Genomic DNA, 17,915 nt, shown 5'->3' with positions numbered 1-17,915 from the left:
AATTTGGTGTGCCATATTCTCATATCCAGCTACACGTATCTGAAATTGTATGTACTTTCCTTCAAAATATTCTTTTAAGACTCTGGATAAAAAGAACACTGACCACATATGCTGCATCTTATAGCTCCCTGCCCCAGCCTGAAGTTTCTTGAGATGTTACATGTTGTAAGACCCAGAATTGCACAAAACAACCACTAGATAAATGAATTTAAGCAGTATTATTAATGACATGACAGGAAACTGAACTGGTATGTGCGGTTACATACTTAGTAAGAAAGAAGGACACTTCCCCCTCTTGCAGTACCCTGAAAGTGCTGACTGCTCCTTATTTGGCTGCCTCAGTGTTTAGATGCAAGCCTCAAATTCAGCCCTCACCGAGGAGACATCATCAGCATGATGATATCTCTGCACTGGCTGTGCAGACCCTGCCTTAAACTGAGACGCACCAGAAAAGCACTTGTACGGAAGATGCTCTAAATGTACTTAGTGTCAGATCCATGAAATACAAAGCACATGCATTTTGTAACAGTAAAGGCAACTGTTTCACTGCTGAAGAAAAGGAGGTCTCCAGGGTTCAGCTACTCCAGAAGCAGCTGTGCTGCAGGTGTACTGGAGATAGAAACTTCAGTTAGGATTTAGGAGAAAGACGTATGCAAAAGCAGAAGTCTGTGGCCTGAGGCTTGCAGTTCTTGCCTCTATTCAGTTGGAAGTGACAGTGTAGTGCAGGAAAAGCTCTTGATGTAAGGGATGGGTTATGCTTAGTTTCTTCTATGTATGCTAATCTACTCAGCATACTAACATTGCAGGACAAAATAGAAGCAGATCACAACATTGTTTGAAAGTATTTTCTCAAAGTTTACTAACACAGCCTTCTTTCCATCAAAACTGCTGGTAATTTCAAACAGAAAAGTGTTGGTTTTTTCAGAAGAAAGGGTATCTTTAAATCCAGGTCAGGCTTGGGGTGCTTTTGAAGCAAATGGTAATGTTGAGGCAGACACCACTAGATGGTACACTCTGTGCATCTTCTGGAGCCTGTGCTTTTCTGGCCACATTACAGTCCACTAGCAGCTTCCTCATATATGCCAAAGCTTAATAACATGCGAGCATATTCTCTAGAACAAATGTTGGGTTGCAGGTCTATGCTGGATTGACTGGTAACTCATGCCATTTCTTAATGGAGCGTTCAGTGGGAGAGATCCCACCTGCTAGGATAAGGGATAGCTGCAATTCCTTTGTATGGATTCTCTCCTTACTACGACAGGTAGGATCCAGGGAGAACCAGCACTTGCCCTCCCCTTTGCCTAAGATGCCAGTGTCATTCCCAGAAGAAAGATCTGAGATCCTTATCAATTGACTTCTAGATTAAGAGCTCCTGAGGAGCAGAGGGATGGAGCCAATCTCAACAACTACAGTGGCAGGGAAGAAAACCCTGTCTCAGGATTCTGTACAGTGGACACAAAGTCTGGCATTAACCTCAGCAGGCTTTCAGGAGGCCTGAATTGCTGAGAGCTGGCAGTCACTCCTCCCTGCTGCAGAAGCTCTGCAGAACATGCAGGCCTGCTCTCCTGCCCTTGCTAGCAGGAGGCCACATGTCTGTCGGGAGCGATGTACCTTTTTTCTGAAGGTCTGGGAGCTGGATGGGGACTACTTCGTGTTCATTAATCAGAGACTCTCCTACAATCCCAAACACCAACCCAGTCCCTTTGCATGTTTACAATGGAAATGAGTTTAGTTTATCAGAATCACCTCTCAGATTAGCTGCCTTCCCAGATAACACCTATGCAAATGAAATTTCATACATGATATTTCATACAGAACATGAACAAACATGCTGGATGGGCCTGGTCACTCCTATCTATTTCTATTTTTCCATGCAAATGACATCTTTGAGACTTGTCTTCCAGAGGTAGGCACACATCTCCCTGTAAGCCTGTGAGATGCTTTCAGAGTTCCCTTGGAGAAGCACTCTTCTCGTGTTCACTACTTCTTACCTTTCAGGTTGGTATGAGCAGGCAGCTGGGCTTGAAGTCAATTGAGTTGATTGTGTACTATAAGCATGGCAGGCTATGGCCTTTGTCAGGTGCTTTTAACTGGTGACATATGCACCATCATGCACTAAATATCTGTGAAATCACACGTATTTGTACTGGCAAGCACAGCAAGTGCATCTTAGACCATAGTTCCCTAAAGGCTCAGTGAGGTCCTGCCTGCATCCCAAACACTCCACCAACTAAGGCTCATCTACTCACTCACTGCTCTTGTGTTAGATGGAGTTCTCATTCTGGGTATCACTGTATTAAAGCCTGGAAGGAAGCAACTTTTGCTTAGCAAAAAAGTGTAAGAAAAGAAATGGTAAAGCAATGCTAAGAAGAGAGGTAACCTCTCCATGTCAGAACTGCAGGATAAACTGCATACTCCCAAACTACACAGTCTCACATCTTCTGCACTTTTACGCTTGGCGTAGGAGTGGGCATCTAGAGAGAAAATGTGAAACTGTCCTAGAGACACATGAATTTCCCATGCTCTGAGAGATGAGGTTTGGGACCCTTTCTTTAAATCTGTGCCTGATTTCAGTGCAGGAAAAATAAAGAACTCTGTTTACAGCATGAGACTTGCATAAATATTTTCATCCTTCAGTTTGTTTAATCTCTGCTCTTTGTACAAACAGCATGAACTATGAGCTGTGTCACTTTGTCCACAGCAACATCTAATGTTTTATGTTTACAGGCAGGTCTGGGTGCTTTTGACGTGAAGATAGGACTTGTGTAAAGAGAAACACAGACATGCAAGTACCTGCGTGCGGCTCCTTGGAATTTGTGAGCTTCACAACATATCTGTAATTAGCAAGTAACCGATAGGAGACACTACAGGGGCAAATTAGGGAGCCCTGCAAAAGCCCTGGAAGATGGAGTACCCAAACTTAAAGCAAGAAGCTCAGGGGACAGTGAAACATAGCTGCAGCACAAGAGCAAAATGTATCCTGCTTCCCTGCCCTGCTCTCCCACTCCCTACCCAAGTCATCACATCAAGGTTGTGCTGACTGAATTGCCGAGGAGTGCAGTTTCCTGAACATTAGTGAAACAAAAAGGTGTGGTGAAAAGGAGTAACCAACGTTTTTCTGGAAGTGGTGTGTGCAGACAACAGGTGAAATGGGTGAGCTGCCAGGACGAAAACCATAGGGTGAAACTTTGTCCAGAAAGATGGTGCAGTAACTAGCAGGACTACATTCCTATTTCTAAGCCAACATGTCCTTACTGAGGTCACTCCACTTCTGCCTTTTTCTGTCTTGCTGTGAGGCAGTGACTGCCTCTTACAACCTATATACTCAGCCTTTGGCACAATACAGGCCATCTTCATAGTTGTGCATGATTTGTACTCAAACATGCAGTCAGATTAGCCCGCTTTGCTCTCTGGATCATTGTAACGAAGCTTCTCAAGTAGCCTAAATGCATCCAGCTTCCATGCACTTTGGGGCTGTATCAGCCAAATGCTGAATTCAAATAGAAATGCACTTTACTCTAGGGTTTGTAATTACTTCATGAATGTAACTAGGAAGTGGTGATGTGTGCTTTGAATTTACCTTCTTCTCGTTGATGTCCAACAAATCCTCCTCCTCCTCCCCTACTTCTGGCAAATCTTTGATTTTATTCAGTAGTTCTGCTTTGGGTGCTGAAACATTATAATAAGCAGGGCAGGTGACCATAGTTACAGGAGCTTCCTTTTCTTCTTTCCTACATCACAGTGAAGAAAAAGGAGTTCAGTATGAGCCTATCTGCCACGCCTAGATCCACGGTCTTCTAGCACTCCCTCTTCAGTACCCCCTTGGTATTAACCACAAAGGAAATAGCGGATTCTCAGCAGCAGAGGGTGCACGTCAACTGCTTTCGTCTCTCCTGTGCACCACTACTCTGTTTAAATACAGACTGGCTAACAGCTCTAAACAGGGCCAGATCTTTGCTGTAGATAAATCAGCACAGCTCAGCTGGTGATGATTAGACTGGCATCAAGCATTACAACTTATTTCTGTGCAGTTCTGCAGCTAGTTCTCCAGCTGGGAGTCTGTTTCTTTGAGTAGTCACACTGCAGGACGTGGACTGGTCTTTGCATCTGGTTGCAATCAGGCACACCCACCTCTCCTTCCCAAACTAGGCCCCTCATTATCTTTTTCCCACCACTGTTATGGTCCTGATTTTACTCTCACACTTGACATGGCTCATTTCCTGCCCCACTATCAAGTTCAGCATTGTTTTCTAATGCATCCTGGAGAAATGAGCTCATCTACAGAAGAACTGATGAGAAAAGTCATTCAAAAATGCCCTGCCAATCCTCGCTCCTGGGATCAGAGAAACTCACCTTCTGCCACTGTCTATCTACAATGATTAGGACATATTCTGCACAAGCTCATCCCTTAAAGCAAGGAAGCAGCGAATTCTGCTGCAAAGTTAACCACAATCACAATGAACAGTGCTTACGTGTTATCTTCTGCTACTGTCCTGCTAGCTTTCTTCTGTGTCATCTTCCTTTTCATGTTGTTCTCCTTCAGCAAGCTGGTTCCACTGGGGAAAAGCCCCTCCATTAAGTCCATGGTTGTCTTCATTTTGGAGTCAGGATCCAGGATATCAGCCAGAGACTTGTCTTTATGGACAATCTCTTTTGCTAAAGCCTCTGACTTAATATCCTCTGGGCTTTTTTTCTTTGTCTTCATTGGAGGACATGTGTTGAGTGTCCCAGAGTCTGCACCACTATTTTCTGACTCTGTGGTGATAACTGCTGGTTCTCTCTGGTTGCCCTCAGGTTGAGTTGCGGGTTCTCCATTAGAGCTTTGAGGCCCTTCAGAAGTAGCTGATTGGCGCTGCTTATCCACAGCAGGTGAAGAACTAGTCCTCTTTGATAAAGATGGTGAGAAGGACCAATTATTTTCACTGACATTCGTGCCCAACCCTGTTATCTCCCTCTTGGCCAGGGCTTTGGAAAAGCTTTTGAAGCTGCTATGGACAGAAAAATTCTGTGAGATGAAGATAAACTTACCACACAGGATGTTTGTGAACACATGATGAAAGCCTAAGACAAGTAAGTTTTCCTTCTCACACATTCATTTCTGTCTCTTACTTTGCCCACACTGTGAAGCTACTGGCACCAGAAGCATTCCATTCCCTCAATCTGGATGCTGCCATTTTGTCATTCCACCATAGAAAGCACCAGTGAGTGTCAGTTTGTTTTGTGCTCATGGGAGACACTGAGTCTCACCACTTGGGAATGCCAGCCTGAGCAGTCCACACTTGATACGGCCTTTTCATGTTAAGAAAGCCCTAGCCAGATTCTTCCCTGGAGGAAGAATCCCTCTTTCCTCCTTGATAGTAAGGGAAGTTGTGCCGAGTTAAATCGCTGGGCACCTAGCCCCTACCCCAATCCTTCAGGACAAATGCACTATACAGTGTTACTGTGACATATTAGTGCTGTCACTTCTTGGCACATGGTTGCCGTTTTGTAACAGAGTGTTTTGTGCCAGATATAAAGTGTATTCTGGGAATTCTAACAGTTTGGAAAAACGTGAATTTTCATACTTTTCTCTCAGAAAACAGTAACTGGAAAAAGTAAGCAACTATTCTTACTCTTCATGCTGGTGTGTGAGAAGAAACCCCACTGAAATCCATACAGTAATTGCAGGAAGCATGCAGGATATTTTCTCACTTACAACCCTCTTTGCCTTGCCCACTACACACCTGTCAGTGTATCTGCTGATGGACACAAAGCTTTTAGCCTTCATTCTTTGTGACCTGTCCTGTCCATATCACTTAACAATGCTCTTGGCAGCTAACAAAATCCTGGGGCAGTGAGTCTGTCTGTCTGTCCCTCTCCCCTTATAATCGGTGCAATCCCCTGCAAAGCTTCACACTCGGCTAGCAGCTGTGGGTGGATTGTTGCAGAATGCCAAGCTGTGGAGGTCAGTCACATTTGGCTAGAGCCCCACATATCTTACTGTATATGGCCCTACAGTGCCCGAGATGCTGTGTGATAGCTCTCCCTTACCTCACTTTGTCCTCTGTGAGCCTGGTGGACGTGTCTCCAGCTGCCCCGTATTCCTCAAGTGCAGTTGGTGGGGAAGGAGGTGGGAATTCCTCCGTGCCATTCGCAGAAGTGCAAGAGCTCAACTCAGGAAGAGAATGGGGCGGCTGTGGGGGTGAGAAGGCCGGAGCAGTGACAGCAGGCTGGGAAGGCATGATGAACACCTCATCGTCTTCATCATCCTGCAGCAGCGGTGGAGGCGTGAGCTGCAGGCACGACTCTGAGATCCGGAGGTGAGTTGTCGCCTGGGGAGAAGGAGTCTCTGGGTCAGAGGAAGTGCTGCTCTGTGTTGGGAGGGACTGCCACCTGTGGGAGAACTTTGGCCCATCTGCTGGAGGAGGCACCACAGCATGTGGCAAGCTGTTGTCTTTGACTGAGTGAGCCCACATCACTCTGTGTGGGAGGGATCTTTGCAGCAGCCCTGCTTTCCTTCTGCATACAATCTCCTCTTCAGGAGCCTCGACGGACCTATCCTGAACAGCATCCGAAGACGGTGCCTGAGCAGTACTGCTGCCCCCAAAAGGAAAAGCATCTTGTTTGGCATGGTGCTGTCTCAGAGCCTGGCCATCACCTGTGGCCTGCAAGTCGGAGGCAGGTGTGCTAGGGGAGGACTGGCTAGATGCAGAAGGAATGAGGAACGTGGATTTAAAGCCTTGCTTTTGCTCAGGATAGTGACTCCTTGCCTCTGTTGGAGATGGAACAAATGCAGAACTCCTGCCATCTTGTCTGCAAAGTTCTGAGACCTTATGGTTCTCGGTCAGTGCGGAAGACCCAGTGCCAATCTCACTGATGTGGTGTGGATGGGGATAATAACTTGTAAATGTCATTTTTTCTGAGTGGCTTCTTTCTTTCTTGCTGAAAGACCTACAAAAACAAGAGATAGACCACTTAAGGTTTAACAATTAATCAAGGATCAGGAAAAGCTACTGTACACCTGCTTAGAGATCAAATTAGGCAACCATTCTGGAGGCCTGAGTCAGTGCCTGCTAATCCCACATGACGTTCAGTCATGATTTTGAAATGCAGAGGTAAATGCAGTCTACTAGCTCTAGGGACACTAAGCCAGATCCACTCCCACTCACCATCTCCTACAATTTTCAGTGTGAGCCAGACCACACAGATCTGTGCACACACACAGTGAGCATCACAGCAAAAACTCAGTAGAAAAAAAGTCTTGGAAAAATCTGATTGCCTTGCTTCCCTTCAGTCTCATTTGGATTCTGTTTATTACAGATAAAGGGGAGAGGCACAGGTAGTGAATGCAATAAGGAAAATTATTTGACATAGTCTACCATCAGACAATGGACATATATATGACACAGTCTACCATAAGACTACATCAATTGCTGTAAAGTTTGACAATTAGTCTGGAGTACTGTGTCCAGGCCTGGGGACCCCAGCACAAGAAAGATGCAGAGCTCTTGGAACAGGGAGGACCACTAAGATGATCTGAGGGCTGGAGCACCTCTCCTGTGAACAAAAGTTGAGGGAACTGGGCTTGTTTAGGTTGGAGAAGAGAAGGCTCTGGGGAGACCTCATTGTGGCCTTCCAATATTTGAAGGGAGCTTATAAACAGGAAGGGGCATGACTGTTTACATGGGTTGATAGCAATAGGAGAAGGGGAGATGGTTTTAAACTGAGACAGGGAGGTTTAGGTTGATATTAGGAGGAAGTTCTTCACACAGAGGGTGGTGACACTCTGGAACAGGCTGCCCAAGGAGATTGTGGATACCCCATCCCTGGAGGCATTCAAGGCCAGGTTGGATGTGGCTCTGGGCAGCCTGGTCTGGTGGTTAATGGCCCTGCACATAGCAGGGGGTTGAAACCAGATGATCTTTGAAGTCCTTTTCAACCCAGGCCATTCTATGACTCCTTGATTCTATGAATTTCCACGTTATGGACCAAAAAAATCCCATCACGTTATTTGCTCCCTTTGGGAAGTACTATTGTAAAGATTGCACTCTTTTTATTAAAAAAAAAAAGTGAAGTAAAAATGTGCTACTTTGACTTCATAGAAAAATTTAAAAAGCTCTTACAAATGTTGGGATTCCATTAGGTAAAAGAGTTCCACTTACGCTTGCAGTTGTTACAAAAAAAATCACAACATTCTTCAAGCACATGTTATGGTTGCAAACAAAGAAGATTATATTATTCTTTCCTTATCTTTTAACAGATAATCATGTAAGCCTAAGAAACAGGGTCTGGCCTCTGAAGCAAAGATCCTGCTCAGAATATGTAGTCAAACCTACTTGCTTGTACGGTTATTTAGTTGGAAAACAAAATGAGTTGTAATAATAGCACTAGAAGATGCAAGAGAAGATGGCCTAAAAACATGAGGCCAGACCATAAAACAATAAAACACAACAAAGCTGTACTGCCAACGCATTTTCTGTTCTCGAGACACATTGTTCAAGCAGTCTTACACTTACTTCCAGCCCATCATGTTTGAGACTTGGGGCCCAAATTTGTTCCCAGGCACGCTGGTACAAATTAAAAACAACTCTAACAAAGACATGGGTCGTTCTGGCTTAATTCTGGTGTAACTGGGAACAGAGTTTGGCAGCCTTTGCCTGAGGGCAGCTTCCCAGACAGAATACTCTTGGTATTGTCTGTGGTTCCTGGACAGTAGCAATGTGTATTCTTTTAAGATGCTCAGTATTTGTCAGAAACACCAGATGGTAATTCTCTAATTTAAAGATCTCTCCTACTGTGGAGGCAACTGTGGGTTCTAAAACTGGTGGAGCAACAATCATTCCTAGCAGTGCTTATGAGCCAGCTATTGTGTGACACCTGCAGAGTAGATCAGTAGCATAGAGCATAAGTTATGCAGCATGTGTGACAAGACCAAATGCTCATTTGTGTAAGCTGACCATCTGATAATTTTCCCCCTTGATCAAGAGAGATGGTACAGATGGTCCTATCTCCTCTTCATCACATTAAATGGTTGTGTTCCAAGGGAACCTAGAAGTGCCTGGTACTGACTCTCCAGAAGGGCATGTGCATGCAGTATGATGCAAGCAAAGATAGGATGGTGATGGTTATACATAAGAGGACTGGCTAAAAAATAGCTGACAGAAAAGGATTTGCATCTTTTAAGAGATGGATTAAAGATGTTGCAGTAATCCTGTTTTACCCAGACTGTGATATACTCACACCAGAGTAGGAGAAGGTTCAATGTTATCCTGATAGCAGAATTCCTCCTGAATATGGCTAAGGATCTAGTTTACATGTCCTTATAATTTTGCAGAGGATTCATATCTTGTTCCCACTGAGACTTAACTGCAAAACTTCTTCTCACCTCAGGAACACAGTATCAGAACACTTTTGCTTTCAAAAATCCTGCCCACTCTTACTTAGTCCACTCCAAGCTCAGCAATACGTATATTAAAAAAAACATTCAACAGCAAAGACTTAATGGGGAGTGCTTTGAAGCCTTTGTGGTGGGAACCTGCATTCTCAGAGACAAGGGCTTTTTCTTGTCTTCTCTCATCCAATTCTGATCTAGAGGGGAAAGCAACCTCACATCTCCCAGAAGAAATGTGCTTGCAGAACATGCAAGGCACCAACAGAGCAGAAACTTTATAAGAATGTTGGGTTAATACCAACAACATTTGTATAATGAAGCATGAAAACGAGAATCCTACCCTTTGTGCCACAATAAACTTTTTTTCAGTCTGGATGATCCGTTTCATTGTATAGAAAATAGTTTGGATTAAAAAAAAAAAAAAGAAAACAGAAACCAGTTTTTGGGAAGAATGATGAAATGCCAGCTCTAGAACATATGGGGAGGGAGGCAGGATGAACTAAAGAGCTGTGATGTACTCTCAAGGAAACAGAAAAGAAAAAAGGAAAAAATTATTCTGAATTTAAGAGAAAGGGTGCATTTTAGGCAGTCATAAAAGGACAAGCCTGAAAGCAGAACGAGCCCTTTAAAACAACATTTATGTTTTCTTAGGAAGAAAAAATTTGCCAGCCACAGACGAAGTAAGATCCAGCTAGACTACATGCTTTCCCCTACTTGCAACTGTAACTCCCTTCCCAGAGCTGCAGAGTGAAACTTTGGAGACAGCAGTGTTAATCCCAGTGTGACAACAGAGTGGGACAACATTTACTGCAAGTTTGTAAAAGAAACAGAGCTCATTTGTGAGTAATTATTTTGGTCTCTCTTGATGGTTTTTACTGTAAGCTAACGGTTAGCTGTTTGGGTGCTCAGAGCTTAGGGCAAGCATCTATTTATTATTTAAATGTAAATATGGCAAGATCAACTTCAGTCCTAGTTAGCTTCAAAACAACCTACTGCTAAAAGAATAGTTACAAAAGTCCCAATATTATGCGTTTTATTATTACACTCTTCTACTTTTAAAAACATTTGTCTCTGTCCTGTTGCTGAGCAAGATGTCCTGCCTACACAAAATAAAGCAGCCTTGATGCAAAGCTCTCAGATAAATGAGATCTCCCTGTTTTAGCTCACACAAATGTTCATTCGCTTCTGGGGAGGCAGCATCCAAGACTGGAGAAAGCCAGACAAAGAGAGATATCATGGTATATTTTCCTTTGGAGTCCTTCAGTTCTGATAATTTCTAACAGTAGATGAAACACATTTGGAAGGTACATGATTTGTCTGTTGCTGCAGAAACACACACCAAAACAACGTGACTGTGGAGAAAGAACTTAGAGTGAGTTAATGTCTGCAGTGGGAAAAACAGCTCATGACAACTTACTCCTTCTAACTCCACCGGGCAGAGCATGCTCCTATCTGCATCCACACAGACTTCTCTAGTTTGTCCCTAGCCACCCACTGACACAGACAGCACACCACAACTGCTGCTAGCAGCCAGGTAATAAGAGCTGATCCTGAAGTGATAAAGGGGACAATAACATGTACCCACCTGGCTCCTGCACTGATCACATAGAAAGGATCTCTCCCCATGGCACCAAACTCACTGCTTTCTCTTCTCAGCAGTTCCTGGAGTGGAAAGACAGCATTATCAGAAACAAATGAAAGAAAGCAACAAAACACTGATGCTCCCTACTAAGAAGCCACAGCACGTACCACACAATACTCATAGTTAGGCCCTGCCTTCTCTAAAAACATGCCCAAATGTATCAGTGGAGCTGGGTGCTCACTGATGTTTAAATATGCAAGCAAGAAGCTGAGGTATCATTAAAACAGCCTTAACCAGAGAAGTTGGATGGTGAACAAACTGTGCCCAAACCCAGCACCAAAACAAGAGGAAAATGCTGCAGAGAGATGCTGAGTAGCACAGAGGTCGGGAGCTCCAGTCACAAGCAGATGTGCTGAAAAACATCACCAAGTTTTGCATTCATTTTTCGAAAACTGAAGTGCTGAACCAACTCCTCTTTGGGCATCTGCTCTAAAACCAGAGAAATTTCAGAGCTGAAATAGCTTTGTGAATCTGACTCTTTATGCCGTGAGATACCAGACTACTATGAGACATGAAAGCAAATGCTATGCCTGCTTTTGAAGAGGTTGGTATTTTCTCCCAAATGACCTTTTCAGCACAGCGCAACCCATTGCCCCCTTTTCCACACCCTTCCTTGTTTGTTTTTTTGGCCAGTGTTGCTACAGGGTAAGGGGTAAGAGCAGGTCTTAATTTAGGAGTTGGAGAGCTGGAAGATATGCAGGCTGAGACAGATTTAAAAAGCAGAAGGGAAAGAAGGCTGAGAATCTGCTCTGAAGATCGAGCGCTAATAATTCCACATGGCTATCTATTTCCTTATATCTCTAAACAAATTCCTACAGTGACATTGCAATGTGATTTATATGTAGCACAAAAGGAATATAATACACTGTACACAAGGCCCTGCAAAATATACAGTGAGGCAGAGAAGTCTGCTGCTAAACTGGAAATAAACATTTCCCACAAAAAAATCACCAGAGGTCCCAGAAAACCCCAACCACCCCGTTGCTCTGACTTTGTCCCTCACTTTTCTTTTACAGTTGTATTGGAGATGGTTCAGAAACAAACTGAGTTAAGAGAGCACTCAAATATGCTTTCAAACAGACACTTAAATGTTGCCGTATGTTTGAAGTCAAACGTGCTTTCCTGAATTAGGAATTAAGAACAGGATTTTCACTGCCTCTGTGATAAATACTCACTCCAGAAGTGGATACAGCCAAAGCTCTCTGGAAAAGAGCAGCAAGGTCTCTACCCTCTTTCTGGATTTGAAAGAAGACACTGGAAGATGCTGTGAGCAGCTCTGCACCACTGTTTACCACGTCTCTTGAGCTAGCTTCCACCAGGCAGCACTCTGGTTTGGCTGATGAACGTACACAAGACTAAAAATGAGCCAGCAAGGGAAACATTAAGGATTGCAAGAACTTCCCTGTATGTCTCCTGCATGAGACAGCAGGCCTGTTAAATGTGAACTGTTAATTGGCCATTGGGATCTGAGGTCTGTGGAGACAGGGTACGCAGAATGTAACACCAAGGGGTCTGGTGGGATGACTCCTTCCCCTGCCCAGAGCACTCTCCCCATATTCCTTTCTGCATTAGTCGATTCAGTATCCCTTCACTGGGATATCCCTTCCCTTCATAATCCTTCTGGGCAGCAGTAAATGTTTGAATAGCAGGAAGGGTCCTGGGTCTCAGATGCCCTTTAAATATGCAGGCCTGCCCAAACACTCAGACTATTTGCAACAAGAAGACTGCTCACACATTCAGGCCGCTTCCTCCCTCTCTCTGCAATGAACAGAGCCTGGTGTGAAGACTGGGACAGGGGAGCAGGCTCACCGTTGCTGTAGATCACAGTGGCTTGAGCAGCTGCAGTTACCTAAACAGGTCTGTACAGATTTTAGCCTGAGCAGTTGTTCTTTAAGAAGTAAGCCCATTTCCACTATTTACTGTCAGTGGAGTCAGTCAAATTCCCTGTTCATGACACATCAGTGCTATGTTCCCAACCACCAAGCAGGGGACATGGAGAGAGCAGACTGGGTCTCCACTAAATTTTCTCCACAACGTTTCCCTCCAGCGCTGGAGGCAAAACTTAGCAGTTACTTGGCAGTGCCTGTTCTGAGCATTTCCCAGCACTGTCAGACACAGCACGGGCAGGGACAATTTCAAGTAGCCTTTAAAATCCTCTGCTTTGCACCAGGGAAGTGGGCTAAGGAAAAACAACAGCGGCAGCATGGAGTACACCCCACCACAAACATCCCAGTGCTTTCCCATTGATGCTGGCAGATAAGCACATGACACTTCAGATGGTCTGCCAGGGACAGGAAGCACACAAGCATGTTATCAGCAGATGCACTGAAATCCCTGCACTGTGAAATCCCTGAAGGAGCCCCAGTAGTAAGAAAACAGAACAGAAGCAATAACTCAGCAGCAAGCAATTAAAACAGCATCCTAATGTAAAAGGAATAAATGGTCTTATCTCAGCATGCATTCAACCTTTCAGTACCAATGAAGTTATTGCCAAGACTGAGCATCAGTCTGTTGCCTGACATACCCCATTTCCCTGCTTTCTTCAACAGATAATCCAATTTCCACATACCTGGTGTTTTTTATCTGCTATGGGCGATGATCTGGAACGTGTGTGCACAGGGACACATGCATTCCTTCGCTGATTGTCACATCTATCAAGCAAGTCTTCCACAGACACTGATTTCCCAGATTTCCTGGGTGCTTCAAAGCTCTGCTCCTTCTGCCCATAGCAAGGCTGGCCCTGCGGGCGCAGAGGGTCTGTCTGCGTGCCTTTGGTCAGCTCCATTTGGGCTCTGTAAACTCGACACCTGTCTGTTTTTGATCTGCTCATGATCGAGCTGTCCCAGCGTCCTTTCTTCTGCTCATCCCCACTCCCATCAAAGCAGCCCGTCAGCCCGGGAGGAAGGGTGGAAGACACCCGCCCTGTCCTGGCTATCCGCTCAACGGACTCCCTCCGGCGGAAGAGGTTCTGATCCTGGAGAGAATTCACGCTGGAGGCAGAGGAAAGGCTCTGGCTGTCCTGGCCACCTGCTTGCAGGTAGGAGCTGTGGGATCGCTCCCTCAGCAGCCCGCCGTCCTGTGAGGATGGTCGTTTGCCCGTTTTGCGCTCAATGTAGTCGGCGAGGGCATTCTGCTGGAGTTGCTTGAGCTCTGGCTTAGAAAGGCTGACAGCGGAAGAAGCTTTGCCATCCCTTTCAAAGATCTTACGCCTATCAGCCACCGTGTTCTCAGGGAAGACAAAATGGAGGCCCTTCTTCTGGAAGGAGAAAGGTGATGGCTCCCCATCAGAGATGCCCACCTCGTTCATCTTCTCTGGCTCCGAGTAAGACCGCTTCTTCTGTTCTGCTGTCAGCCGCTTCCGGCCCCCGATGCGCAAGATGTGAGATGTCCTGGAGTAGTCCAGGGCAGAGAGGCTGCCTTCCGTTGGTGTGACACTGTGTCTCTCCTTTGGGGTGTGGGGAGATGCCGCCATGCTCCTCATGCCCACATGAGCTGAGGCAGGCCTCTGGATCGCCCTCTTGGGCATATTCGCAAATGGGGGGCTGATGCGCCGGAAGGAGGTGGCCCTCAGCACTCGGGACTGTGCGTCTTTAATGCTGTTCCTGTAGGCCCTGTTGAACGGTGTGTCCAGCTGTGACCCGTGGGCATCCTGGATATTGTCCTTCCAGAGGACTTCTTTCTCAGGCTCCCCTCCCAGCTGGAATGTGCTTTTGCTCCTTGGCAGCTGGGCCACCCTTATTTGCACTTCATTTTCAGGACACGTGTCATAGTACTCATTGCATCTTGCCTGCTTCGCTGAAGCTGCCATCTGCAGCTCCACACAGCGCCAATCAGCCTCTTCCAACTTCCCGTTCCTGACAGAGGGGCTGCAGACCCTGCTCATCTCACTGGGCAGCTGGGTGCCAAGTTTGCTCCGCATATCCTCTGGGCTGCTTGGAGAGCTCTTGGTGCTGGAGGTCTGGCTCACCCTGCTGAGCCCATAATGCTGGCCAAAGCTGGGAACACCAGCACTCTGGGGCCGGTGAGTGCTTTGCTCTCGCTGCTCAAACTTGCTGACCTTCTCTAGCACAGAGCAGCGGGACTTGCTGGGATCTGGTTTGCCATGAAGAACACCTTGGGTGCTGCTAGAGCTGAGCCGGCTCCTCCCAAGATCAGAGGTCTTTGGGTGCTGCAAAGGAATCTCCTCATATTTTGGCTCTACAGCATGGAATGGGGCCATGCTCTTGCCCTCGTCCTGCCTCGTAAGGGCCTGTAGGTCTGCATCACTGCGTTGTCCTCTGTGATCCCTCTCCTCTTTGGTGCTGTTGTTCAAGTAGGACAGCTTGGCACTGGAATAATTTTCACATGGCTCAGAGCTACTTTGCCTCCTGGAGCTCTCAGGGATGTTCTGCAAAGAAGAGAAGCTATACTGCCTGGATTTGTTGTGACCCCACTGGAGGTGCGTGGCAGCATCTCTCTCATTTATCTGTATGTTGCCATTTTTGTCAGCCTGGCATTCAGCCTCCCGGTTCTCTCTGGACTGGTAGGGGCTTTTTCTCTCACCGGCATCTCTTGGCTGGATCTGCAGGGCTTGAAAGCTGTGTTTAGAGGCCTGTGCAGGACTCACAGCATCTTGGTTGCAGTGTGCTGCCTTGTAAGAGGGTAACAACTCCTCCTTCCTTGACATGCTTAAGTAGACTTCTGTGTTATGAAGTTTTTGCTGGACAAGCTGTGCTGTAGCATCATGCTTTCTCTCAGCATCTGGGGGCTCGTAAAAAACAGCCGATCTGTTTGTAGTACTTTGGTTTCCATTCTCATCAAAGCCCAGGGTGCTGCTGGCTGCACCTTTGTCATACGAGACTGGAAAAGATGAAGAGTAGCCACTTTCTTTGGCCAGAGCTGGAAAAAGAGTCCCATTATTGCTTGCAGAAGGCTGGGGCACCTGGGCATAGTGTGGCTCTGGAGAAGGTACTGGGTAAACTCCGGTAGGCAGCAGGGGCTGCCCTGGGTGGGAATAGCTCTGCTTGGGCTTCACTGTGGGACTACTCTCCGGGCTCTTCTCCACCACTGTGTGCAGCTGCCCTTCCCCAAAGTGGGTCTTCAGTAGAGGTCCCTGGGAGAGTGGGCTGACAAGAGGAGACCATGACCCTTTCAGCTGGCTTCGGCTAGGCTTGTTCAGATCAAGGCCAGAATATGAGCTGGGTCTCTCGTGATGCCTGATGGCTGCGTAGCTGTCACTGCGAGTGGGAGGCAAGGGAGGTCCCTTGTGGGGCTTGCTTTCGCTGTCCTGGCCTGGCTGCACCCAGGAGGGAGCTGTGCTGTTCCGGCTGAAGTTGTGGAGCCTGCCATGGCTGCGGCCATTCTGCAAGATCCGGGCCTCACTGCTTGGAAGCAAAGCAGAGGACTTCACCTCGTACTCCTCAGAAATCCTTCGCTGGGAATCGTAGACTGTCTTGACATACCTGATGTCAGCTTGCTTCATGCCCTCTGGTAGGCTGCTGCGGGAGTGCATGCTGTCCGTGGAGCAGGAGTGCTCCTTGCTGAAAGGCGAAGCGGCGTACTCGGGAATGCTGGAGTTGGTGGAGAAGGAGCTGTAGGCTGAATCTCTCTTGCTGTGCAGGTGGGAGAGCTGGTCGATGCTGTTGGTGGATTTGGCTGGGGACAGGTGACAAGGATGGTAGCCAGGGGAGGAGTGGTCCAAGCTTTCCATGCTGCCCTGGGAACTGTACTGGTCAGGGCTTCTCCTCAGATAGCCATGCTCATAGCCAGAGAGATTGCTGGTTGAGGAGCTGGGGAAGAGTGAGAGAAGAGCAAGAACCCACTGTTAGCAGAGAAGAGGCACAACTTTTAAGTGAGCTCAGAAGAAAGATGTTTAGCTTTGAGACGTGCAGATGAAAAACCATATTTGGGCCTTGCTCCATCCCCTGTTTGCAGTCATCTCAGTTCACTAAAAGGAACTACTTGACATTGCAACACATGGCTCTTATTTACCACCAAGGGGTGGGAGGAGAGAAATGCAGACAGAGAGACAGAGCATCTGTGGAGCCAAGGAGGATCAACTCCACCCATCAAACCTATCCAAAGCACTTGAAAAGCTGAATGGGTGCCGACGCCACCAAGGAGGAGGAGATGAGCATATGAGGCGTTCTGGGGAGAATCTAATCTCTTCCTTTTTTCCCATTTCATTCCTTTTTATGGAGATGAAGGCTATGCTCTGGCACGCTTCCTGGAAATTCAGCTGTCCCAAGGATAGTTTGTTTGCTGCGAAAGAAAACTAAGCTGACAAGACAGAGAAGAGATGCACGTGTCTGTGCATGGAGGCAAGTTGGGGGTGCAATTATATTAAGCTTTAGAACAGCCCAGGAAGCCTTCAAAGGCTCCTCACATGTAGTTCTACATGTCTGAGTTCACTGTCCAAAACATACATGTTGGCAGAAGACTCATGGCCTCCAAAGATGTGTTTAAATGAAGATATTCAGAGAGCTTCCTATCAGCTGGAAGTGGCCTCCTTGTGCTGGCCATACTTCCTCTACACCTCACATGGGAATATCACAAATACGTGTAGAGATCCCCCTGGCTAGAATAAAGTGCAGCAGCTCTGCAGAGATGCAAAAGAACACACAGACAGGCAGAAATAGATCTTGCAAAACTCAGGATAAAGCTGGTTTACTTATTTAAATGTGCAGTCAAGAAAAAAAAATTTCCCTGGCAGTGCTCTGTGCAACCATAGCCAGCTGGCCACTAGATGTTCCCCATACTCCTCTCCAAGCTCCCAGGAGACACAGCCATGCTGCCAAAGGCTCTGCGGGAGCTGCAGCTGGGAAGCAAAGCACCCAGGTGGGAAGTGAACGTGCTACAGGATGATCTGTGCTTCAGGTCAGGGAGAAACATACATTTTTTTCTGTAACAATGCCCTCACTTTTT

At 46.5% G+C, this 17,915-nt stretch overlaps 1 protein-coding gene across 6 annotated transcripts in view; it reads right to left on the bottom strand.

Annotated features, from left to right (window-relative positions):
• The window catches only part of SHROOM3 (shroom family member 3), an 83,109-nt gene that overhangs the window by 2,162 nt on the left and 63,032 nt on the right, over positions 1 to 17,915 (bottom strand). For 5 of the 6 annotated variants that reach the window (XM_052681883.1, XM_052681884.1, XM_052681881.1 and 2 more), the window contains 5 exons: positions 13,582 to 16,780; positions 10,956 to 11,032; positions 6,031 to 6,930; positions 4,473 to 4,988; positions 3,581 to 3,731 (listed from right to left, as the gene is read on the bottom strand). In XM_052681883.1, the coding sequence (XP_052537843.1) occupies positions 3,581 to 3,731; positions 4,473 to 4,988; positions 6,031 to 6,930; positions 10,956 to 11,032; positions 13,582 to 16,780 (4,843 nt within the window). The remainder of the gene's footprint in view (positions 1 to 3,580; positions 3,732 to 4,472; positions 4,989 to 6,030; positions 6,931 to 10,955; positions 11,033 to 13,581; positions 16,781 to 17,915) is intronic. The other variant, XM_052681882.1, reaches the window with a different exon arrangement.

The sequence above is a fragment of the Tympanuchus pallidicinctus genome, unplaced genomic scaffold (assembly GCF_026119805.1).
Source record: "Tympanuchus pallidicinctus isolate F22 unplaced genomic scaffold, pur_lepc_1.0 scaffold2, whole genome shotgun sequence".
Lineage (NCBI taxonomy): Eukaryota > Metazoa > Chordata > Aves > Galliformes > Phasianidae > Tympanuchus > Tympanuchus pallidicinctus.
The sequence above is the reverse complement of the archived record's forward strand: the minus strand, read 5'-3'. Positions and strand labels throughout refer to the sequence as shown.